Source organism: Parasteatoda tepidariorum, chromosome 12 (assembly GCF_982258835.1).
Source record: "Parasteatoda tepidariorum strain Cologne lab strain chromosome 12, Ptep-v5.0, whole genome shotgun sequence".
Taxonomy (NCBI): Eukaryota; Metazoa; Arthropoda; class Arachnida; order Araneae; family Theridiidae; genus Parasteatoda; species Parasteatoda tepidariorum.
Window position 1 is genome coordinate 20,152,638 of NC_141766.1, and position 26,848 is coordinate 20,179,485.

General features: G+C 30.2%; 1 protein-coding gene and 1 long non-coding RNA gene across 3 annotated transcripts in view; one reads left to right on the forward strand and one right to left on the reverse strand.

The window, feature by feature from the left end:
- LOC107447769 (uncharacterized) overlaps positions 1 to 26,848 on the forward strand; it is a 189,943-nt gene that overhangs the window by 84,287 nt on the left and 78,808 nt on the right. The window lies entirely within an intron of this gene.
- The window catches only part of LOC107447768 (cysteine-rich venom protein AnHyalC), a 163,317-nt gene that overhangs the window by 16,283 nt on the left and 120,186 nt on the right, over positions 1 to 26,848 (reverse strand). For both annotated transcript variants that reach the window (XM_016062772.5, XM_016062770.4), the window contains exons 8-9: positions 15,335 to 15,597; positions 13,660 to 13,777 (exon numbers count right to left, since the gene is read on the reverse strand). In XM_016062772.5, the coding sequence (XP_015918258.1) occupies positions 13,670 to 13,777; positions 15,335 to 15,597 (371 nt within the window). In that variant the 3' untranslated portion in view covers positions 13,660 to 13,669. The remainder of the gene's footprint in view (positions 1 to 13,659; positions 13,778 to 15,334; positions 15,598 to 26,848) is intronic.

Consider the following 26,848-nt stretch of genomic DNA (forward strand, 5'->3'; position numbering starts at 1 on the left):
GTTAAAGGTATTAATATTATGCTTCAATAACGAACCAATTTTTCTGAAAGTGAATATTCTCCAAATAATTGAAATATATTATGGCAAACCAATAAGTCCCATATTATCGGTGAAAGGGAATGAAAAACTCCCGAGTTACGAGTCATTACTCAACCATGTATAAACTTTCGGTGAATGAAAACTCGACATTTCACAGGTTTAAAATTCTGCGTTAATTTCTCGAGCACAATTCGTCTCAGTGACAAGTAGTCATGCACAGTTTGTCCTGGGACAATCCGTCTTGTGCACAATTCATCGTGAGCTCAATTCTTCGTGGACTCAACTCATAGCAGGAACAACTCGTCGTAGCGACAATTCGTCGCAAGTACGACTTGTCATTACGACAGTTCGTCATGAACCCAATTTATTGCTGTTTTAATGAAATACATCTTAGTTTAATAATTATAGTCATGAAAAGTTTTTTTTTGTGAAAATAATTAACAGCAAAATTTTTTTTTTTAAATTTAAAATTATATGAATGATATTTGAAAACTGCCGAACTCTCTTCTTCCTTATTTGAGAGATGTGGGAGGGATTTGAGGGGGAGAATTGAATTTCTTCCAAACAGCAACAGGATTTTTTATGTTGAATTGAATTAAACCAATTACAGGAAGATCGGACTAATAGTTCAGAAGTTATATGGGCTTTATATATAATAATACAGACTAGTATAGCAATCTAATTTGTACTTTTTCTAAATAAAATTTAGATACCTATTTGTCCTCAAGATATGTTTCATTTAAATAAGTGCCAGTGCCTCAAGTAAACTGTAAAAGTGAAATTAATAATAATAAAATCTATCTTAGTCACACTATTTGGGACACAGTTTTGTGGCTACTTCTTATAATTTGAGTAAAAAATCCGATATGATTCTCTAGAGGATGTGTAATTCGTTATAACGAACCTCTTTTATAATGAACAAATATTTTGATTTAAGGACTTATCTAGAGATGACTGTTTTTCTCTACAGGTTGTAGACTGAATTACGTAGCTCTATACTTTATAAAAGACAGGCATTTCTAGAACAGAAATGTCTGGAAAAGTTTCCGAATCATAACAAATTTGTGTAAGAAGAAAATAAAATAAACTTTTGACGTCATTGATAGCAATAAATGTTAATTTCAATAGTAAGTTGTAATTTAGAAAATAAGGGAGCATCGAAGCTCAACCCCGTCAGGGAGCATCCACGTGCGTGACAACTCAGCGTACGTGCACGTATGTGGCAATTCAGCAAGAAAAAGGACTCATAATGGTAGGCTTAATGATCGCAACTCTCGAATACACCGTCTGAGGAGAAGACCGGTTTCATGCCTTTCACCCTTCCCCCTCTTCCTCTTTTCAGTTGTATAGGAATGTACTACGATATTTTTCCTTTTCTTAATATTTTCCGTTTTTTCCGTTAATAATTTTTGAAATTTCCATGAAGCTTTGCTGTTGTTGCTCATGCCTGTTAAAGCAGAGAGGTGCGATTGCTCTTGTTTTCCAGTGGCGCCATCTATGGCTAAGAATTTGATTTCTGCCACACCCATACGTCACGCACGTTTATAGGGCGGACCCATTCATACATCAACAGATCGTAATTTAGACCTGAATCAGAGAAAGATCAATCTCCAATTCAGTACCCCCAGAGGTGTTGATTTGTTATGGGAACATGGAGGACTTTGTGACACGACAGATTTAACGGCTTTATTTTAGGATGAGGCTTTCTTTTAGAACTATGTTTAATGAAGTTTTCAGTTCCATATAGTTTCCTAACTTAAAAGAATTCAATCTATTTGAAAATCAAGACAGAAACTAACGTAATTCCTTCTGCTGTGACTCTCCAAGTGCTAATGGTGAAAACATGCGAAGTGTTGCCATAGGTAGAGAGTTCTGCTCTAAGCCACCTGTAGTCCATTTCGATCGCCAATGGCAATACGTCGAAATAATGGTCAAGGGAGCAGCAACTTCACCAAGATCCAAAGATTCCCTCCCCCCAAGCGGAAGGCCAGAAAGAAAAATAAGGGAGCATATGCTCAACAATCTTTTGAAGTGTACGGCATGAATTGAAAAGAAAAATTAGTTTTCTTTTGTTGAGAAAAAGAAACTTTCTGATGGTGGTAAAGTAATGCAACGCATTGCTTTATTTAAATAATGGATTTAAAATTGTAAGAAAGAAACGTTGTTCGTTTTCCTGTAGTGATACAAAAAATAAATAAAAATGTCTTCCATTTAAATCTTTTTACTGTAATATTGCTCACCTAAAGAATAAAAAACTGTCTTTTCCTAACAATAATTCTGTCGTAACTGCGGAAAACTATTAATTTTTAACTCATCATAAACATATAGTTTCTGTATCTATAATGTTAGGATTTTGACGTTGACTGGGAAATTTTCTGAAATAGCTGATTCATCTACTGTACCGTATTCGTTATATCGAGCTTTTACTGCATGTTTTCATACGATTTCATAATTTATCGATCGCTTGCAGCGTTTAATTAGTTCAATTTTAAGTTTGCCTCTTGAATCATTGAGATAGAGCCGTAGTGTCAAAAAATCCGATCTTTTAAAAAATATTTAGAATATTCTGTTTTTCATTTTGTTCTGAAAATTTTTTTGTTTCTAACTTCTAATGGTATTATATCAGAAAATATCCCAATTTGCGAGATCAAAAGCTTATAGTGTCTGTTGTAAAAGTATTTTATTTTCGTATGTGGTTGTAAACTAAATATAGTCATTTTTTCACTTTTTGAATTAAAAAAAATACCGGTGCAAAAACTAAAATTAAATGACGGAAAAATAAGATGTTAAAAAATAAATATTAGAGAAAAATCTCCGTAGCCTTGTTATTTTGAAACCGATCCAGAAGACAAGGGAACTCCTGGATCAAGTATTCAGAGAAATTTACTTTCGCTGAGGAATTTTTGATGGAACTAAACCGCATCTGACTATATTTCATTTCAGCACTGTTGTTGGTGTGGAATTCGTATTCGAATTGTGGAATTCGAATTCGAACCAGGATAACATCATAGGGAAACGAGTGCTCTATCCCCTGAGCCAGCCCGGATTTGTTCACTAGAATATTTTCGAAAACAAGGGGTAGAATATTTTATTTCTTGCGACAATTGTGTTCCGACTAAAACAATTATTTTAATTATTCAAGATAAATGCTAATTAAAAAAATATTTTATAAGCACGAAACTTACTTTTTTACGAAATTATTATGTTGAACGTTAAGAAATAGCTATAACAATCAATTTTAATTACGCAAGCATTGCTTATACACATTTTCCATTTTATGTAACAAAAGCCTTCCGTCTTAAGTATTTTTTGAACGACCACAAATTAGATAGACAACGTAAATAGATAGAGTTCAATGAAACAGCTAGAAACCAACGAAATTATTATGCTGAACGCTAAGAACTAGCCATAATAATCAATTTTAATGACGCAGGCATTGCTTATACACATTTTCCCTTTTATGTAACAAAAACCTTCCCTCTTAAGTATTTTTTGAACGACCACAAATTAGATAGACAACGTAAATAGATAGAGTTCAATGAAACAGCTAGAAACCAACGAAATTATTATGCTGAACGCTAAGAACTAGCCATAATAATCAATTTTAATGACGCAGGCATTGCTTATACACATTTTCCCTTTTATGTAACAAAAACCTTCCCTCTTAAGTATTTTTTGAACGACCACAAATTAGATAGACAACGTAAATAGATAGAGTTCAATGAAACAGCTAGAAACCAACGAAATTATTATGCTGAACGCTAAGAACTAGCCATAATAATCAATTTTAATGACGCAGGCATTGCTTATACGCATTTTCCCTTTTATGTAACAAAAACCTTCCCTCTTAAGTATTTTTTGAACGACCACAAATTAGATAGACAACGTAAATAGATAGAGTTCAATGAAACAGCTAGAAACCAACAAAATTATTATGCTGAACGCTAAGAACTAGCCATAATAATCAATTTTAATGACGCAGGCATTGCTTATACACATTTTCCCTTTTATGTAACAAAAACCTTCCCTCTTAAGTATTTTTTGAACGACCACAAATTAGATAGACAACGTAAATAGATAGAGTTCAATGAAACAGCTAGAAACCAGCGAAATTATTATGCTGAACGCTAAGAACTAGCCATAATAATCAATTTTAATGACGCAGGCATTGCTTATACACATTTTCCCTTTTATGTAACAAAAACCTTCCCTCTTAAGTATTTTTTGAACGACCACAAATTAGATAGACAAAGTAAATAGATGTATTTTAATGAAACCGCAAGAAACGTGCTTGCGATGAATTATGCTTGCGACGAATTGTGCTCATGACGAATTGTTTCCACAATGAATTGTGCTCACGACGAACCTTAAATAAATTGTGAGCGATCAATTGTCACTGAAACTATCATCGAAAAGAAACTGCTCGCGATGTTATCATTCTTTGAGTGCTTTCATTCATACAAATATTTTCATGACTATTCAAATAAAAGTTTTTATTATTTTTTTAACTGTAAGAGATTTTAACATTTTTCAATGTCGGAATATTTTGATTAAAAGTAATTAGATCAAAGATATTAGATCAAAAGTTGTTATATGTCTGTTGCAAGTTGAGAAAAAACCTGTTTACAACTAAGTGTACACCTAATAAATGCCAAGCTCCCAGAGCGAACGTATATCAACACCGCCAGCACTTAAAACGGCGTTGCACAGCCTTCTTTTTTGTTTTTTTAACAACAATAATCAATTAACAAGTAATAAGAATTAATAAAAATGTTATCAAAAACTCGTAGCAAATATATGTTTTTCTGTGTGTATTCGCATTTAAAGAAATTGAAAAAAGATTAAAAATATTGTTTCTTGCTGACGATTTTCTTCTACAGCGAAACAAAAGTAAAAATTCTTTATCTCGCATTTGATTTGCTAAGAGCATGTCAGCATAAGACGCGCATTTTTAGTGGTTCAATCACATCCAATGCTCTTGAAACGTCATAAAGTTGTTTCCTTTTCAAGAACGAGTGTTCTTGCTTATCGAAATATGTCGCCATGTCTAGAATTCCAGTTAGAGAACGAACCTATAACTTTTTTTTTTAATAATTCTATGATATTTATCATAAAACATCGCGCAAATTAAATTTCTGCCTGATGTGTTTAATTTTTTAAAACGTTTATATTTTTTTGAAAGAATATCTGTAAAATTTGATGACGAAATAAAACGGAACTATATGCCATCGCGGATTATTACTTAAATTCTATACTGCAATGCTCTTTTCTTAACTTGCAAAGGGGTATAATACTCATGATTTTTGCTTGTGAATAAATGGTGTACAAAAGATAATTTTCCGAAATACAGGTAAAAATAGTAGTTTTTTTTTACCTAATAACAAAGCTTTAAAATTATTATTTTTGGCTGAGTAATTAAATTTAATTATGTTTTATTTTATATGATCTTTATTCTTAATTTGCACAACAAGAAAAATATTATAATTAGCTGCAAAAACGATTGTAGGCCTGCAAAAATGAAACGACTGCTCAAAGAAAAATTTTGATTCTATGTTTGCTATGTTTCGTACAAATACACACATGACACAATTCTTTACAGCTTTAAATTATGTTTTCTTTTAAGACGTTTATAGTTTTCATGCAAGCAATAGAAATGAACGTAGCTATGATTCATATAAATGCACGCATGACACAATTCTTTAGAGCTTTGAACTGTGTTTGCTTTTAAGATGTGTATAGTTTTCATGCAAATAATTGAAATGAAAGTAGCTATGATTCGTACAAATGCACGTATGACACAATTCTTTAGAGCTTTGAACTGTGTTTTCTTTTAAGACGTTTATAGTTTTCATGCAAGCAATAGAAATGAAAGTAACTATGATTCATATAAATGCACGTATAACACAATTCTTTAGAGCTTTGAACTGTGTTTGCCTTAAAGACGTTTATAGTTTTCGTGCAAACAATAGAAATGAAAATAGCTATGATTCGTAGAAATACACGCATGACACAATTCTTTAGAGCTTTAAATTGTGTTTGCTTTTAAAAAGTTTCTAGTTTTCATGCAAACAATAGAAAGGAGGCGTTGTAAACTGGTTATCAGAAGTTAAGGAAAAATCAAAAATGACCATAACTCTAAAAGTTACGCATACAATTTAATGAAACTGGAAAACATTATAGTGTACATAATGATGTATAAAATAACATAAAAAGCATTCAACAGACAATTACGGTGTTTCAGAAATTAGCATATGTATGAAATGAATAAATTAGATGCATCAGTTTGCAATAGAAAAAGTACCTTCACTATGGATTATGATTATTTCTAGCAGCAATGCAGCACATACAGCAATATGTGATTTCTTCTATTGTGAGCTCTACTAGTTCCGTTGGAAGTCCGAGTCATTGTTCTTGCAAAGCAGTTGCACGCGGTGCAAGGGTGTGAGGAGAAGAATTCAGAGCAGTTATATGCCTTCCTATAGCTTCTTAAACATGCTCGATAAGATTCAAGTTCGGTGAACCAGCTATCTACTTCAAACATTGAATTCCTCGCAGCAGAAAATAATTATCCGCGATCTGAACCCTCTCTGGCGTTCCGTTATCGTCCTGTAGCATGAAATGATCCCCTATTGCTCCAGCATATAAACATCAAGAATGTAATCTCTATACACGTAAGTATTCACGATTCTACTGGGAAAGACGTGCAGATCTGTGCATCTACCCAAACAGATATCACCCCACACACAGACACTGACGACTTGACATGCATCTCTTTCACGGATGCTTAATGAATGAAATTGGTTTCCAGGCTCTCTTAAAGTCAAACAACGGCTACTATCGCTTTGTAGGCTTAACCTGAACTCATTTGGGAAGAGAACAGCCTTCCATTGGTCAGCCCACCTCAAACGTTCCAATCTGTGGCATGGAGTGGTACTCGAATGGCTCATCGGCCAGCAAACAAACCTCATTCTTTAACCTTTTATGAACAGTAGACGTTGACAGCAATCTTTCAGCAGCTGCACTTAGAGAGAATCTGAGCAGACGCGGAGATGTGACTCGTTTCCTTCGAACGCATAACGATAAATATCGGTCATCGGCACTCGTCGTAGCATTTGGACGACCTTTGCTGAACCTTCTGGACATCAAACGTATGGTTAGAAATTCTTGACAAAGTATATGAACCACTGAAGGACTCATATTTTGCCATCTGATCACTTCTAGCTGTCTTTGTCCTGCTCTAGTCTTCCAACGCATCTTCATCGCAGTTCTTCGTACAAATGATGCCAGTAGGTCATTATTACAAATTGGCTATCTCAAATTTCTAACTTCAGAAACACAGCGAAATTCTCAGGCTTGAGATCAAACATGCAAATTTATGATCTCTTCAGATAAAGCCATTCCACTGCAGCTCCACTAACTTACGTTTTACTTAGCAACACTTATTTGACGCATAATAGGAATTTCATTAGGATTGGCTTATTTCTGAGAAAGTTATCGTTACTTTTGTAAATTTTTCTTAATTTATGATGACCAGTGCACAATCCATCAAAAAGAAAAGAAAGGAAAAAAAAACCTCTGAATAGCTAACTTTTGATCTAATGGTCGGATTTTCACGTTCAACAACTCAGTCTTAATGGTTCGATAGGGTGACTTGAAATATGTTAATTATTTAGTGCAGACGATATTTTAAGTCACGAAATCAGACACAAAAGCATCGTTTTTCTGAATACCCTTTTATTTTGACGGAATCATATTTCTGACCCCCGAAATATATAGGGGATACACGCAATCTGGGATATATGGTCGCAATAATTTGGTCAAAAAAGTGCTCCTAAGTTTGGACCCCTTAGTGTTTATTTTACTTTTTGTGTATTTCGCTATACCTAGACAACTTTTAAAGCAAAATGAAAAAATTTTACACACAATTATTAAATTCGTTTATTCAAAGATAGTTTCATTAAAAACAATTTTAGTAAATATTTATTATTTTTTATTATTTTATTCAAAAATTGTCAAAAATTTTTTTTAACTGTAAGTTATACAACTTTTTGCGTCATTTTAAAGAATGTAATTTTATCTAATCGATGAGCCAAATCGGTCGAATAGTCCCTGAGAAATTAAATTTTAAGTACCTGACTTTTATGAAATTCAATTTCTCTGGAACTAACTATTCAATCAATTTCGCTCAAATTTTGTGTTTTGCTATATAAAATTTAATTCTTTAAAATGATGCAAAAAATTGTATACCTTATAATTTAAAATTTTTTCGGTTATTCTTAAATAAAATAATGAAAAATAATAAATATTCACTAAAAGTTTTTTTTTGTATGGAATTATATTTGGATAAACGAATTTTATAATTATGCGTGAAAATTTTTCAATTCGCTTAAGTTCTCGAGATATTGCGAAATACGCAAAAAGTAAAATTAACATTAAGGGGTCCAAACTCCAGAGGGGTGGTCGTAATCTGGAAAATATGGTCCCATAGTTTGGCCGGGAGAGTTATCCAAGGTTTGGATCCCATAATGTTTCACCATATCTCGAAAATTTTTTAAGCGAATTTAAAAACTTTTGCACTCAATTATAAAATTCGTTTGTCCGAAGATAATTCCATGCAAAAATTACATTTTAGTATATATTTATTATCTTTTATCATTTTATTTAATAACGAATAATTCTAATTTCGATTTGTAACGTAAGCAATATTTTACAGCATTTTAAAGTTTGTTATTTTACAATGCAAAATACGAGATTTGAGCGAAATCGATCGAATAGTTCCTGCGAAATCGAATTTTAATATGCGACTTTTTTTAAAATTCGATTCCTCAAAAACTATTCGACTGATTTCTCTCAAATATTGGTATTTTACCATACAAAATTACGTACTTTAAAATAGTGTAAAAAATTTTTACCTTATAAGTCAAAATTTTTTCGATTATTAAATAAAATAATAAAAATTTATTAAAATCTATTTTTTGAATGGGTTTATCTTCGGACAAATAATTTTTATATTTGTGTGCAATTTTTAAAATTCGCTTAAAAATTTCTCGAGATATGGTGAAATACGCAAAAAGTAAAATTAACATCGGATTGCTGATCAAACTATGAGAACCATATTTCCCTGATTGCGGCTACTCCCTTATTTTGGGGGTCAGAAATCCGAATCCGTCAAAAAAAGAGTGTTTGTTCAGAAAAAGTACATTATTGTGTCTAATTTCGTAACTTAAAATATCATCTGCACTAATTAATTAGTTTATTCAACCCTCGAACCATTGAGATTGAACCTGAAGATCTGATCATTAAATTAAAATTTATTCGATGTCCAACGAAAATGATTGGGAGAGGGGAATTAATATTTTCTTTAAGTGTCTCTGTAAAGTCGTAAGATCTAACCATTTCATGTTTATTACGTGGATAATTCACAGAAAACTTGTTACAAACAGTTTTTTTTAAAATTTAAAATCCTCAAAATAATATTTAAAAAAAAGATTTTTTTTTGCAAGCCTAATTAATACCTTATAGGTTTGTAACATAGTTTACAAACATTATGCACATTACTTTCTGACATTCAAATGCCAAGGAATGGGATAGGGTCAGAAATATTGAAAAATATGTTTATGTAATACGGCATGAAGTGTGATAAGGAATGGGATAGGGTCAAAAATATTGAAAAATATGTTTATGTAATACGGCATGAAGTGTGATAAGGAATGGGATGGGGTAAAAAATATTGAAAAATATGTTTATGTAATACGGCATGAAGTGTGATAAGGAATGGGATAGGGTCAAAAATATTGAAAAATATGTTTATGTAATACGGCATGAAGTGTGATAAGGAATGGGATGGGGTAAAAAATATTGAAAAATATGTTTATGTTATACAGATGAAGTGTGATAAGGAATGGGATAGGGTCAAAAATATTGAAAAATATGTTTATGTTATACAGATGAAGTGTGATAAGGAATGGGATAGGGTCAAAAATATTGAAAAAAAAACGTTCATTTATGGGTAGCCCCTTAAGCCAAAAATGGTCTGCAATTATTGGCAAATGAAACAGTGATACTAAAAGAAGGTTTTAGGAGACTCTTTAGCTTCACTCCTAATATTTATAGTTATTCAGAGAAAGTATGCCTTTTGTTTGTATTTTAATTTCTAGTTAGCTTAGAAGATATTACAGATAAAACCATTTATTTTTAAATTTAATACGTAAAAATCCTATCAGAAGAGCAATAGTTAGGTAATTCTCTAAAAATTTTGAGAATAGTATTTTTTTTTAAAAAATGTTCATTTAATAGCCTTTATTAATATCTTTTATAGAACAGACCTGTGCCTGAGAAATGATAGCCAAGATAATGAAAATTTCTGGCTTCCATATTCTCCTAATTTTAGGCTTTTGGGTTATAAACAAGTTTTTTAAAGGAGCTCAGACAGAATACTAAGTTATACCTCACTAACGCGAAACCGCTTCACATGAAACACATGTTTGGTCCCGTGAGTCAGCAATCAATTATTGCTGTATTTTACGTGTTTAACATGAAATTTTCAAGCTGAATATTATTGAAGATGAAAGGAAACTGAACACAACACAGATAAATAAGCATGTGAATAAAATCCCAATCATTCATTTTGAGCAATGCCATTTCTATTTTCCTCCTCTGTTGGAAAAGTAGCAGATGGGCAAATAAATAAAGTTAAGCTTAGTTTAATTTGATTGGTTCATAATATTATTGTTTGCATACATTAATGTAGTGCATAACATGTATTAATAGTACGTAATAAATTGTTTTCATGATGCATCGGATAAGACGAAACTCGGTTAACATAAAATAATTATGATAGTCCCCCCCCCCCCCGATTTCGCGTTAACGAGGTTCGACTGTGAATGATTTCGGGAAGACTGGAAAATGACAAAATAATTTTTTTTCTTAAATGAGGGATTTTTCCGGTCTAGTAGATTTATTTTGAAGTTTAAAAAAAATAATATATTTAGAAATGACATATTTTGAAACTCCAAAAATCACAATTATTGAAAATATCCTTGGTAATATTTTGTTAAAATTATTCTAAAAAGCTTTCGATTATGATATTTCATCATTTTGGATAATATTAGATTCTCGTATTTGGAGACCAGTACCTAAAAATTAATTTTTGTGATTTCCTTCCAATAACGAAAATTCGTTAAGCGAACAATTACCGTTAAGTTGCATTAACTTTTGTAACGAATAATTAATATTCACGAATAAATAATTAAGCCATTTTTCAATATTGAAATGACTGTTGTTGCACACGTGGTATGAAAAGAACTCTGAAACGTGACGTGAAAGAAATTTAAATTTGAAAATGGAATAAAAATTATAATTCGAATGAGAAAAAATTAAAATTGAAATCTAAAGAAGCAATAGAATTTCAAATAGAAATGTTTCCTTACTGTCATTTTACATTTTTGGTCCAACATTAAACTTTTGTATCGGTATTTTGAAAAATACTTTGCTGAAACCTTAGTAGGTTGAGTTATTTCTAATTAACAATTTTTGCACTTCTCACATAATAGAATGAATTGTGACTTTCTTCACACCATTTTTAGCATAAAAAGTGCTGATGTAAATGTTATCTGCAAAGAAGCGACCACAAAAACAATTCTTAATTTTTGCATAATTTTGGGATTAAATTGTTTGAAATTGTAGCTTTTCTTCTAGTTACAATACTCACAGAAAACGCTTGGGTGAAAGGTCGCTGTTACGAAGCCACAACAGTTTTAAAAATATCATATGATTCATTCATATGAGCAAAGAAGCTTAAATGGCCTAACAAAGCTCCAAAATATGCTCTAATGTTTACTGATGTGATATTAAATTCCGTTATTTTTAAAGTGAATAATCACATATTTGAATATTTAATAGATCGAAGGTTAATTCACGTATCTATTCTTGGTATTAAATATTTGCTACTTATCGCATGTTATTCATCAACAATAATGATTTTTACAGAAATATTGAACAATGCGATAACCAAGACGAGTTGTTATCATAAACTGCCTAGTTCCCCATAAAAAAGTTTTGAATTTTTGTGTGGGGTATAAATGTGAGCTTTTATTTCTAGGTCTAATCAGTAGGACAACCCATACTAATTTTACACGAAGGAAAAAATTATCTCACTGTATGGTAATGCTATCTCTCATTAATTAAACCAAAATATACAATACTTAAACCGCTTATTTGGAGATTTTTTTGTTTATAGGGTCGGGAATTCTAGTTTTCAAAATTATAGTTCTTATCATCATAAATTTAGTAAAAAGTGCATAACTGAATAAATAGTTTTTATGCCATGCACTGAGGTATCATGATAAAATTACCAAAGTGCCCTACATACTATAAAACCATATTTAATTGTTAATTTAATTAGAATCGCTTCGGTAAAAACTAATGAGCTTTTTAGTGTTCCCATAGTGCCAGAAAAATGGTAACTTTATTCTGGCAGTTTTGACCATACTTTTTCTCTAAATGTAGGAGCAATGGAAAACCACAAATTTAATGGTTTGAATCCGATACATGGGTTTTTTTAAACTCTTTTCATGCCTAGTCAAAGGGTGATCTGTAATGACCAACCTAAATATATTGTTATTGTCAAAAAAAATTTATGCAAAGTAGTGGTATATCATTTTTAGATTGCTAGATGAAACGAGGAGAAGATAGGCTATAAAATTAGATTTTTGCTGTTTTTTCCAACTCAACAGATTTCAATAGCTCTCTTTCTCAGTTAAATAGCAAGAGTTAAACTACACATGTTTGTAACGTCATTTTTCAGGTTCTCACCTTCAAACGAGGTTGTAATGTATAAATAACGTATGTAAAACAACCCGTCATATTTTTCAACAAATCTTTAATACTCGTGTAATCATTTACTTAAAAAAGCTGAAAACATTCCATTTTTAAGAATAAATGGCAGTTGATTATACAGATGATTCTATACCATTCAATATAATTTTCTTTTTCAGAGTCAGATTCTAGTAGCTGGCTTCTTGTACATTTTTTATAAATTAGCCCACTTTATATTCCTTTTTTATATTTTCTCTAGTAAATCATCTCAATTTAAAAGGTAAATAAAGGGTAAACTATTTCAATGAATTTTGAATCAATTAGTTTTGATTTTTTTTAAAGCTCTTTTGTCAAGAAAAACTAGCAGTTTGAGCGCCTCGATGCAAAATTTTAAGCTATATTGTCTTGCAGAAAAAAACTGTTTTGACTTTAAAACTAGCAAACAGCTTATTTATTGTTAAACACAACTTTTTTATCAAAAGAAATTGCCAAGATTTTTCTTACCTGTATGAAAATTATTAAACTTGGTATATTTCATGAACGTTGGAAAGACTTTACAAAAAGGCTTTCTTCATATTATCCAAAAGTCACGAATAACAGTCATTAAAACAGTTAGTTATAATGACGACAGTTGTCATAGAGTGTTGATTATTACTTTATTTTTTGTGTATTATCTTTATAACAATTTACGCAAAGACGATACGGAAATAATTACAAAAGATCGCATAAAATATATTACAAATAATCGCAGAAAATCGTTTATAAATGAAAATGATTTTTCTTAATAATATTAAAATAGCTTACTTTTCCTTTCCTATCCATAATAAGCCTTTTTACTGCATTGTCCATCACTGACTGTTATTTGCCGGACATCTAAAAATTGTGGCGGATATCCATACGGGACAGCAAATGATACGGACATCTAAAAAGTAAATTCATTTTTTTCATAAATTCTCCTGCATAGAAGCATATTAAAAAAAATTAATTTGGACTTTTTAACTGTATAACATGCGACTTGCTCTTTTTCAGCAATTTCATTTATTTAAGCATATAAAAAAATTTTTTTTTTTGGAGACGGGTAGTGTTTTTGAAAGCAGAATATTTAATAACATCATACAGTCAAAGCTGTTTTCAAAACTAAAAAATAAAAAAAGCACTTTTGTCTTTAAAACATTTTTGCTATTTTAGTTAAGGATTTCATTTTTTTAATAACTTTCTCTAAGCAGCCCACTTACAAGGTGTTCCGTATTTTATAACCGTCGTTGAACAGCCGACTCAATTGTTTGGGTTTATGACTACTCATGTTCAACTCCGTAACCTTGTAATTTTGAACTCAATCCAGAAGACAAGGAAACTACTGGATCAAGTATTGGGAAAAATTTGACGTAGTGGAGAACTTTTTGATGAAGCTAACCCGCATTTGCGTTACATGGTAAGGAAGTTCACGAGAACCTCCCACGGTTAGCCTGACGTCAAAGGGATGGACTCTAACCCATGATCCATCTACCACTGAGAATTTTTTACGTCAGCGCTGTGGTCGGTGCAAGCCGGGGGTGGAATTCGTATCGACTAGCTATCACAGGGATACAAATCTGGTTCATTGGAAGGCGAACGTTCTATTCCCTGAACTATCACTAATCAAGGTGTTCCGCATTCACCATCTTTGAGGTACATTTTTAGAATCCTCTGCAAAAATTAAGCGAAATAAGAATTAAGAATCCTCTGCAGAAATTAAGCGAAGTAAGAATTAAGAATCCTCTGCAGAAATTAAGCGAAATAAGAATTAAGAATCCTCTGCAAAAATTAAGCGAAATAAGAATTAAGAATCCTCTGCAGAAATTAAGCGAAATAAGAATTAAGAATCCTCTGCAGAAATTAATTACACATTGGGACGATACTCATACTCATTAAAGCCACACTATTTAAACGACGATAAACAAGTACTCTATTGAAATATGTCGAACCACTAATGAAGTAAGAAGAGCTAAAAATATCGAAACCTCTTTGATCACCAGACGAAGCAGAGAGGAGTTGAAATGCAAACATCTCCAAGTTGCATCAGGCAACCAAACTTGTTTTCATCTCACTTTCCTCATTTGTATTCGTCAGATTTCAATATTATTTCTTCTCCGTTTAAGTATTTCTTGCGATCCCTAATATTTAGGCATTTTTATTTAAACAAGGATTCTATAAATATATATTCAAGGAGCTGATTATGAGGCACCTTGCATATCGCATTTGTAGCAAGCAATTTTTCTCTTCACAAATTTTGCCCTTGTAAATTTTTCAATAGCAAATATCTATAAATACTGGTTCATGAATTCTGTCTATAATAGAATATGTGAAAGGAATCATGGATTTTCAATCATAAGCATTTCAATAAAATTTAGTTTAAGTATAAAATTTTAATGCAAAATAACGGGAAAATAATAACTTTTGCAATAATATGAAGAAATATATTATTTTCAAATGAACTTACTAAACTTGGTCCACCCCACCACGATATTGGCATTTCTATTGATGTCCAGTCCTTAGCATCTGATGTAATGTTCAAATAATAATATCCTTGTGCTATTGCACTTCTAAAAACTGCACTTAATTGATTACTAGATCTTTGTCCAGCTACGTGAGGTCCTTTTCTGTATTCTATTTGAAAACATGTATGCTTAGAAAAGTCTGCTTCTCGAGTAAAATGTAAAGTTGAAGTTTGTCCGCCATCAAGTACAACTGCAGCATATGATCCTAAAAATGTAACCAATGATTTATTTCAATAGAACGATTCTTTTAATTTGTCTGTTAATACTGGTATACAAGCACATCAACCAAAAAGGTTGTATTTTTATGATCAATGATTTTGGCTTTGAAATACACTAATTATGTTATGCTTTAATCCATTAATACTCTAGTAGAATGTTCATCAAATGTTCCTAAAAAATGCATTTTTTATAAATAAGCATGATTAATAGCTTGACTGGCAAAACTCATTAAGGCTAAAAAACTTTAGCAGAGTACTGTGCATTTATGACAAACGTAGCGTTATCTGTTGAAAATTTTTTTAAAATTCTCTGAAACATTTGTTTTATATGAAAAATTATCAAAATCCTTAAAATTTATACACTGTAAAAAATTCCTGATCAAATTACGGTAAAAAGCACTCGCACCCTGAGTGCAGCGTGTGTAAAATTCATTTTGCTGTAAAATTAATTTTTACCATAAAAATATATTGCGTAGGACTTTATCCCGTAATTTTTTCAGTAATTTTAATACTCTAATTCTGTAAAAATTACGCTATATCAGATTTTTTGTTCCCTAAAATTTTACGGTAAAAATAAATTTTACGGTAAAAGATACTGGCACCCTATGTGCCAATACTTTTTACCTCAATTTACAGTGTAGAGGAGATACAAATAGCTAAAAAATTAAGAAAATTTAAAATAATTTTATATAAGTTTTTACTTTATTCTATTTACTAATTAGCTAAATGAAAATAAACAAATCAATCATTAATGCATGTTTTATCAATAAGCATGATTTATAGCTTGACTGATAAAACTCATTAAGGCTGAAAAACTTTAGCGTTGCTGCATTTATGACAAATGTCGCGTAATTATCAAATTCCTTAAAATGTATACACTATGAAAAATTCCAGATCGAATTACGGTAAAAAAAAGCACAAGCACTAGCACCCAGTGTGCAGCATCCGTAAAATTCATTTTACTGTAAAATTAACTGCAAAATTAAACTGTAAAATTAAGCTTTTTACCTCAATTTTCAGTGTCGATGCGATTCAAATGGGTAAAAAATTAATAAAATTTAAAAAAATGTGTGGTAAGTATTTACTTTAATTCTATTTACTAATTAGCTAAATGAAAAACTCAATCATTAATTAAACAAACTGGAATCTTGTTTTATACATATGAATTGCTTTGCTAACAACATTAGTTCCTTACCAAGTCTCCATAACTCACGGAAAATACATTTTACCATGATTTGCTCATCTCTCTGCCACTTAGGTTTTTCTTGTTCTTCTTTTCGTCGTTTTTCTTTCCCGGCTTCTGTGGGTTTTTTTTTTTCCAATTTTTGTCTTCACCTTTTTTTTCCTTCCATTTTCAGTTGGCAAGTTTTCGTTTTATATTTCAAATCACTTTTTTTTTCTTCAGATTCACGTCTGGCAGGTCTTGAAAACGTGCGCCTGTTTTTGAGTTCCTATTTTGAAGCGAATGAAGTATCCAACAGCTTCAGTTTCTAGGGGTCATTTCTTTAATAAAGAAGGGATTGTTCGTGATCTTTTTAATGTGTCCTGATCAAAATTCATTCTTCATTTGATATTTAATTGACGAATTGAATCTTTACAAATTCATAAAGATATTGAGCTTGGGCAATACATTTTATCAACGCCTTAAATAGTTAATGATATCACGAATTTTCTGTCTTTCTATAATGATTAAAGTAAACTGAATATGGAAACATCCCAGAATAGTAACAAAATGGATAAACATCCTCCGTCAATGATATTCCGGAGGTATTTATAATTATTGGAGTTTACATTAAGTATTCGATGGAAGCCTTTTTTTAATTTTTAGTTCTTCAGAGATCTTTTAAAATGCTTTGCAAAGAATGTATAAGACTTTTTAAACAAATGTGAACAATTTGTTGCACATGCATATATTCATTGTATTGTTTGATAGTGAATGTTAAAAATTGGTTCAAATATTTACTCAAAAGTAGCTTCGCAAAACATAATCATAATATTTCATAGAATACTAGTTAAAATTAGGAGTTAACAATATTATAATTTCACTAATGAAAATTTCAATTAAAACCATTAACTTATTGATAAATTTAAAAAAAAAATTTAGCACTTTTATGATATAATTTTATGGAACAAATTACAAAACACTTAAACCTGCACAACATAAGTGACACCAGGACCGTAAGTCTCGCATTTAAAATAATTTTTCGCTGAAATGTTCAAAACTTTTAAATTTCATTTTCGCTGAAATTTTCGGAAATATTTTATGACCCCATTCGCAATGTTTGACCAGTCAATTCTTTTAAAAAGTTTTTAAATAGTGGTTTTTATATAGTGGTAATTAAATTGAAAATTATAAGGTAAATAATTAACTCGATTAAAAATTATAAGGCAAATAATTAACTCGATTAAAAATTATAAGGTAAATAATTTTTAATCGAAAGTTAAATATTTTATAAATAAGAGCAAATAAATACAGATTCTAAGAGAAAAAAGATCTTTTTGTAGACAATTTGTTTCGCTATCGTATCTTTATATGCTCTCTAGATAACTATTGCGCTTTTAAATTCACCTGAAATAATTTATCATTTTAGTAATATTATCTAATCGAGGCTATACTCACACTTTGTAAAATGAAAACCGCAGCTAAACGCTTTACAAAACTGTAATTTCTGTAATTTATTGTTTTAAACTTTTACAAAAAGTATTGTTTGTCCTAGTTTTGTTTGAAAAAGTACTCTTACTCAAATTCTTCTTCTAAAGATTTTTATGAATGATTATTTCATCCATAAAAGTATTTAGAGAACTATTAACTTTTCTTCATTTAAAAAAAAATCACTTTTTTTCTAACTTAATTTTTGTTGTAACAAATGAGAGCACGCTGAAACTTTCCCAGTACAAATTATCTAGAAAAAAACCTTAGTTTTTTTAAAAACACTTTGAAAACCTAATAAATACAAACAATTACAATAATTGCAATTTCAAAACATTTTTAAGCTTCTTCAAAACATTTTTTAGTCATTATTTGGATTATAGGAACATTTAATTCTTCTAAAAAGTGTCATATCGTTAAGTTAACTTACTTTAATGGAAATATTTCTTTAAAAAAAAGTTATTTCTTTAATAAACAAAATTAATATGGTTATAATCTTTAACAGAGGAAATAATATTTAAAAATATGTTTTAAATATTAATTGAGTCATCGTATCTTAAGTTGGTCGAACCATTAATTTTGAGTCCCAGAACGTGAAAATTCGATCGTTAAGATCAAAGGTTACTCAGAAAGGTCCGTTTTTTTGACACACTATAAGTAAGTATAAAATTACAATTTTATCAGTTTATCAGCATAATATTTATTTAAAGATGTTGACTTGCTGGTGCTAAGATAAAGACGTTTATTTCTCTGAAAATAGTAAGTTTTTTTTGTAATAAGATTATGGTTCAGGAAAATCATAGGTATATTAAGAAAAATACTCATGAAATTATAAGTTCTTTGACTGTGACTTGTTGCATACAAGCTGAGTTAGAGCCAACACCTGTCCACTTGCTTTTATATAACTGCTTTTGTATAACAAAAATATGATAGCTCAAAGTTTTTTATTAATCGGATCAATGTAATTACACTTAATTAAATATTTGTTTCACAACGAGGATTTTTAATTTTTTCCCATATATGTAGAATTTTTGCAAATAAAACTTGTTCATAGTGTGTGTCCTGTTTCTGTGGATAATCTGTTTTTTTCGCTGGCATTTTTCTAGCGGTTGCTACATAGAAAGTCGCTGATTAGATACTTGAAATTAAATATTTTCTAATACAAAGTATCAATGAATTTCAAGCAAAAGTATAATCAGTTACTGTTTGTTAATACTTTTTTGATAACAGGAAAAATAATTTTTATTTTAAAGTTGATCTCAACAATTATCATCTGTCGTGTACAAATAATGCTTTTCACTTGTAACAAAAATATGATAGTTCTCAATTTTTTGATTTTTACTAATTTCGTCAATGTAACTGGATTAGAGATATATCGGGTTCAAAAATTTTGCCGGGAACCCGTTTAAAATTGAAAATTTTTCCCCCGGTTCTGGGTACCGGCAAATATTTCGTTACCCGGCTGGTTCCTGGTATCAGGTAAAATTTGGATTTATTGCCCAGTCACATATATTATAGCATTTATGCAAAACAATATAAAATTTTTATTATTTCTTATCGAACAAGTGTTTTTCAAGTTTAAACGAAATTTATTTCGCTACTATGCAAAAACGTATGTTTTTATTTTTAAGAAAAGTTTCGGATATACTAAATTTTTAAAAAAAAGTTTCGAAAGCAGAAAGTTTACTTTTAAACTTTTCTAAGAAGAGGAGACATCTGCCAATAATAGCCATTATAAGAAATTATTTTTCATTTCATTGGCTTAAATTTTCAGTAGCATTTGTTAAACGCAGGATAAGTTTAATAAAATAACGGTATATTGAAAATGTGTCAACAATCATTGTTTCATTTTTAAACACCTGATAATTATTATAAGAGTCATTTACATGCAATGAGATCTACTTTAGTACAATCTTTTAGTCCTTTTGATTCTAGGTGAGAAATTTTCATGTAGATACTGTTACGATTCTAATAATTTTGAACCTCCAAAAAATAAAATGGACTTCTAGATCAAGCAACAATCGAAAGACAAATTTTCAAGAAAAACTTTTTCACGGAAACATAAAGAAAAAACATCACATGGTTCGGCTTTTAGTCTTTTAAACATCACTTTTAACCAGAAAGGATTAGAAATTATTGAAATAATGAGTAAAAAACAGGCTTTCTAGTAAAAAATTAGTTTAAAGTTAACGATTTCCAATTTTAATGCCGAGCATGCTTCTTTTCAATACAAACGCAATTCAACTTATAGCGAAAATATAAAAAATGGTTCCAAATAAGTCAAGTTATGCTGAAATGAAAATTTTTTTCTATGTTTTTTAAAATTAAAACTGTTTTCAAAAAATGTAGTTACCAATTTTTGTTAAAACAATTGTCTCGGTTTCAACATGCACTTTAATTTACAAGGAAATTAATTTTCAATCATGTTTAAACTAATAATTGTTAAAACGATTGTGTTGGTTTCAACTTGTACTTTAATTTCCTAGGAAATAAATTTTCAAAGATGTTTAATCTATTAATAGCATTAAGAGAATTAATGTGTCATTTTTAGGAAAATATTTATGTTCAATTTGCAACTGTTGTCCATTAGATTTTGATAAAATAGAAACAAAATCATCAAAACATATGATTGTATTTACTCATTTACTGAAAGCAAATTTAATATGAGAATAATAAACAAATATTTCTGTAGTAGTGTAGTTTAATCCTGATTGACTTTAAATAAATATAAATGTAATTTTCTAATTCTAATTTTGTGTTCATTTAGATATCATATTAATTTAGTTTTCATCTTTAGATTTTTTAATCGTCCTTTATTAAAGCAGACATCTTTCTTTAGAGAACATATTTCTCTGTCTCATCAATTTTGCCAAGACTTCTCTAAATTAAAATTCTGCTCAAGACAAAAATATGCTATTCTTAAATCCGGCACTGGATACCCGATAAAATGGATTTGATGATTTTATCGTAATACATAATAACTTGGCGCAAAAGCCACTTATTCGGTAAAATTTCCGTTTTAGTTACTATTTGTTACTAAATACTATATGGTATTAAATACTGAATTATAATTTTGAAAACCAGAATTTCGGGTAAACCGTTACCATGGCAAACGTTTGAATTACGAAATGAATGGTTTAAATACCATGTTTTTTGGTTTATTCACCAGAATCATCCTCTTTTTTAGAAATATATTTACCGTACAGTACGATCATTGACCAAGAAATTTTTTCTCCGTGCAATATAGATTTTTATTTGATTCCCCTGAATTCCCGAACCAAATCTCTAAAAATTAAATAAGTTATTACCTCATAAGAGAACTATAATTATCAGAACAAAGGGAGAAAACCAATATTATTTACACGAAATAAGCTAAATGACCAAGCACTACTGGTTCTAGTATCCTAACTATTAAAAAGGAAATATATTAAAAAGAAATCAAAGTAAAAGTACTGACATATACGGCAGCATCATCAGGGGGGTATTACCATGAAGCCATTGCAGTTTCAACAATTGGCTGCATATTACCGCAAACAATCATACCCCTATTACTCCAAGAAAAATCAAAATAAACCAACAAGTCAGATGAAGACTATCTACCGTAATATTGAGAATCGAAGTTGAAGTGCATAAAATTACCAGATAGGAAATAGAATATATCTGATGAATATAGAAGTTGTCGCTCAACTTGGAATTTTATATCATATAATTTTCTTCGATTTTCATTGTTTTTGTAATTGTGTCTCAAATTGTAATATATATATATATATATATATATATATAGATTATTATTATTATTTAGATTAAGGTCATTATTTATACATAAAAACTGTCAGTAACATATTTTGTTCAGTCATCCTCAACTATACCACATGTGTTGAGATCATCTAACTTTTCAGTAGCTTCCTTGATTTCTAATAGAATTTAAATATTAACTTAAAAATGCCTTGTCGGTCCACGAATTTAATGCAGATAGTCGCTGTTGTTGATAGGAAAAGTGAAAACTTAGCACTAAAAAGATTAGAAATTTTTGTTGAACTGTTTTGTTTTCCATTTGATTGTTTACTTTTACCATTTTTAACTATTTACTTATACCAAGCGCAAGGCTTATTGAACAAGAACAGATGTTTACCTTTTGATAAAATCACAAATTAGATAACGATACACGTAAATATTTTTCCCGCAACAAAAGTGTTGATTTCTTTTTTTCGTTTCACTTTCCGATAGTTTAATAGATACGTAATTGTTAAATTTACACTAGCAAACAATAGCTGTTTGTGCTCAAAAAAAAAAAAAAAGTCACTGGCAGTATAGTAAACATCCTTCATCTTGAGCAAGTTTCATACAATGTTTTTACGTCTATCATACAGATTATGAAACATTGATTATTTTAAAATATTTCAAAAAAAATAATTTTAAATTATCGTAAATATTCTGCCAATATTTTTGTTTATAAATTTTTTCTTTGAAAAATAAATTGAACTAGTTAAAAGATATTTTAAATTTTGTTTTTTGTGATTCTTACATTTTAATTCCTAAGGTGAGGATCATTAATTTCAAATCCCTGTTTCATAAAAAAAAAAATTATTTATGAGATATGAAGTTTAAATGTTTATTAAAAATTCGCTCTACTAAGAAACTGATGGAGAGAGTGGATTTATTTTTAGTTTACGATGAAAATCTTAATAAATAGGATCAACAAAAATGCATTTCTTAAATACGAATTTTGGGGAAAAAAATTGAACAAATACAATTAGTTTAGCATTTTGTTAAATATTACTTTTGTTAAGGTGTTGTTGAAGTAATGAAAAACATGCCTCAAAATTCCAAGTTTTGATAAAACATGCACAGTAAAAATTACGGTGCAATACCTATCCAAATTTGATAAACCCTAAGTTTATAACGAATCCTACACACTTTAAAGGGTTAAATTTTAACACAAATAAGTGTTTACACCAGGGATGGGCAAGCTTTCTTGGTCTAGGGCAAAATATCGAAGAAAAAAAAGTTTGGTGAGTTAAGTAAAAACTTCTAAAATAGAAAAACGATACACAAGTTTTAATTTAAATATTTAATGAGATGAATGAAATTGCGATTTCATTTTTAAAAGTTCCTTATATTGAGGTTCCAAGTGAGATGTACATATTTTAAAGTATAAGGTTAAATATTTGTGTCTTAGTCTACTTCTGAAATTATTTTTTCTAAGGTTCATAGTTGAAACACTTGTTTACATATCCAAGATGAAGCAAACATAGCGCTGATTTTCTGGGCATGAAATATTAAATTTGGGAAACTAGCTTTTTGTAATAATTTGTAAAACTCAAACTTTGGCATATTTAGAAACAATTGCTTCAGTAAATCTAGGGCTATTCTATAAAGAGCTTTTTCTTTCAACATTTTACCAATGAAGCAGTCTGTGCTAACTATTTCCATTAATTTATGTTTTGTAGAACAGAAATAGAGAAAGAAAAAAAGTCATCAGAACTTTTCTGAAAAAGGAAGAACAAAAATGGCTTTAAACAAAGTAGACAAAAAAATGGATGTATATTGTTTATATTCGTCCCGGATCGGCAAGTTCAAATTCCATCCGCGGGACGAATAAAACCTTCTGGCGGGCCACAGTTTGACCGCGGGCCGTAGTCTGCCCATTTACACCATGCATTTACTCCTTTCATGCATTATTTTCAAAAAATTTTGGGGGATAACGGGAAATTGTTTACATTTTCACCCACTTCTGGTAATGTTCTCTGAGTTTGATTAACAAATTAATTTTATTTTAAGAATTCATTTTAAATTCTTACTTTATATTTTTTTCTGATTTCAGTGTTATTGAATAAGAAAAATGGTGGTACTAACTTTCTTGGTACACAAGAATTATGTTTCAATTTGGTACAGCATTTCTGGGAACTTTTTTTGAAGTGTGTATAGCACGAGATAACAATGAAAAAGAATTTATAAAATATTTTCGCAAAGAACAGAATTATGAAGCATTATTAAAAAAAATAAACAAATTGAAAAAGCGTTTTTGGCGTAAAATTTTCTGTATCAAAAAAAAAAAAAAATAATAAAAAGAACTTTTGAATGCTCTCTATTTTTTATGTATTGATTTTAGACTGAATTATTTCAGACGAAATATTTTCGCGCTGATGGTATAAATAAGGTAAAAAGAAGGCTTCCTTTAACTAACAGTCAATTTACTATCTGCAAGACATGTTTTTGTAAAGATGATTGACCTAAATATAAAAAAAGAAAAAGATAACTCTAAAAATATATCTCACTATCAGTGTGTTTCTTGTTATTGCTTCGACTAACATGCACGTGTTTCACTCTTTCTTCAAAACAAATTCTAAGATATGAGATAATCTCATTGCATTTTATTTTATTTCATTTTATAACTGTCGTGGTATAGAAGATTCAATTTTTTGGGTTTACGACTACTAATGTTCAATTCTGTAGCCTTGTAATTTTGAATTCATAGAAAGAAGACAAGGGAATTCCTGGATCAAGTATTGGGAGAAATGTGCCTTCGTGGAGAACTTTTTTATGAAACTGACATGAATTTGTGTGACATAGAGAAGAAAACCACGAAAACCTCCCACGATTAGTCTCCCGCAAGAGGATTAAGATCCCGTAAGAGGAACCATGATACATCTACCACTGAGAATATTTTACGTTAGCACTGTGGTTGGTGCAAGAAGGATGCGGAATTCGTATCAACCAATCATCTCTGGGATTTCATTCCGGCTCACCTCATTGGAAGGCGAAAGCTTTCCTCCTTTGAGTCATCATGGCTCAATCTCATTACATTACAAAAAATCACCACCGTACAATAAAGAGACAAAAAAAAATTACAAAGAAAAATAAGAATTAATTAATTAACTGCGCATAATCTACAAGAAGGTGGGCCTATAAAATAAGATAATCTTATATATATATATATATATATATATATATATATATATATATATATATATATATATATATATATATATATATATATATATATATATATATATATATATACACTACTGTGCAAATTAATTGGGACAAACAAATTTTTTCAGAAAATTGTTTTTTCCCCCGGAGATTTCCAGCCCAAACCGGTTTGAACTGTAGTTTCTTACAGCACGGGGTTGCGTTTGGCTGGTTTAAACCGGTTTGACAACGTGATCATCTTACGTCAAAATTTACTCCTTCATTCGTGCTTCAGTTGCTGTCAGGAGCGGTCGATTGTATGAATTGTTTGTTTCTGACGTGTATTAAAAAATGGATATCAGTTCCAGGAAAAGAATTCGAATTGTTACTCTTAGTCAGCATACATCTATGACTGTAAGGGATATTGCTGCAACAGTTGGAGTTGGAAAATCGAGTGTTTCGAGGATTATTCATATGCAAAAGAATTTGGGTACAGTGTCTCCGAAACGAAAGAGTAAATGTGGACGTAAACGCAAGACGACACCTCGAACAGACCAATTTCTATTACGAAATAGTAAAATGCATCCTCGCAAAACAAGTACAGACCTTCAGAGAGATTTATCAGCTACTGGTGTGAGCATCGATGCATCGACAGTCCGACGAAGGCTTAATGAAGCTGGGAGAATTGCAAGAAAACCAATAAAAAAACAGCTATTAACACCTGTAATGAAGAGAAAACGTTTGATTTGGGCTAGGAAATATAAATCCTGGACTGCACAAGACTGGAAAAAAGTTTTATTTAGCGACGAAACGCATTTTTTGGTCCAAGGGTTTCGACCAAGATTTGTCAGACGAAGTGCTGGAGAACCCATAAGGGAACAACATATTATTCAAACAGTTAAGCACCCCCAAAAGCAGATGTTTTGGGGTTGTTTTACCTCTGGAGGACCTGGCAGCTTAGTACCGATTGAAGGAATGATGAACTCTCAAAAGTACATTCCAATAATAGAAAAAAAAGTTGTGCCTTTGATGCAAACGTTCGCTGGGGGTGTTAGCGTCTTTCAACAAGATCTCGCTCCTTGCCACAATTCTAAGATGACAAAGAAATTTTTTCAAGAACAGAAATTAACGGTTTTGGATTGGCCAGGTAATTCTCCTGATCTCAATCCCATCGAAAATTTGTGGAAGAGACGTGTGAGTCAAATGGACTGCTCAACCAAGAAATCAATGATTGAGAATGTTATAAAAGTTTGGTTTCACGATGACGAGATCAAAAATTTATGTTCGAATTTAGTAGAATCCATGCCAAACCGAGTACAGGATCTATATCGAGCTAAAGGAGGACATATTTCATATTAGATGGCTATACCATGCATGTAAGTTAACTTATAGTGATTAAACATTATTTGTGAAAAATTTTGAGCTTGTCCCAATTAATTTGCACTGTAGTGTATATATATATATATATATATATATATATATATATATATATATATATATATATATATATATATATATATATATATATATATATATATATATATATATATATATATATATATATATATATATATATATATATGCGTGTGTGTGTGCAACATAAAAAGCTTTAATACATCTTATGTTATTTCTTTATTTAAATTATCTATAATTTATTAATCTAAACGAAAAGC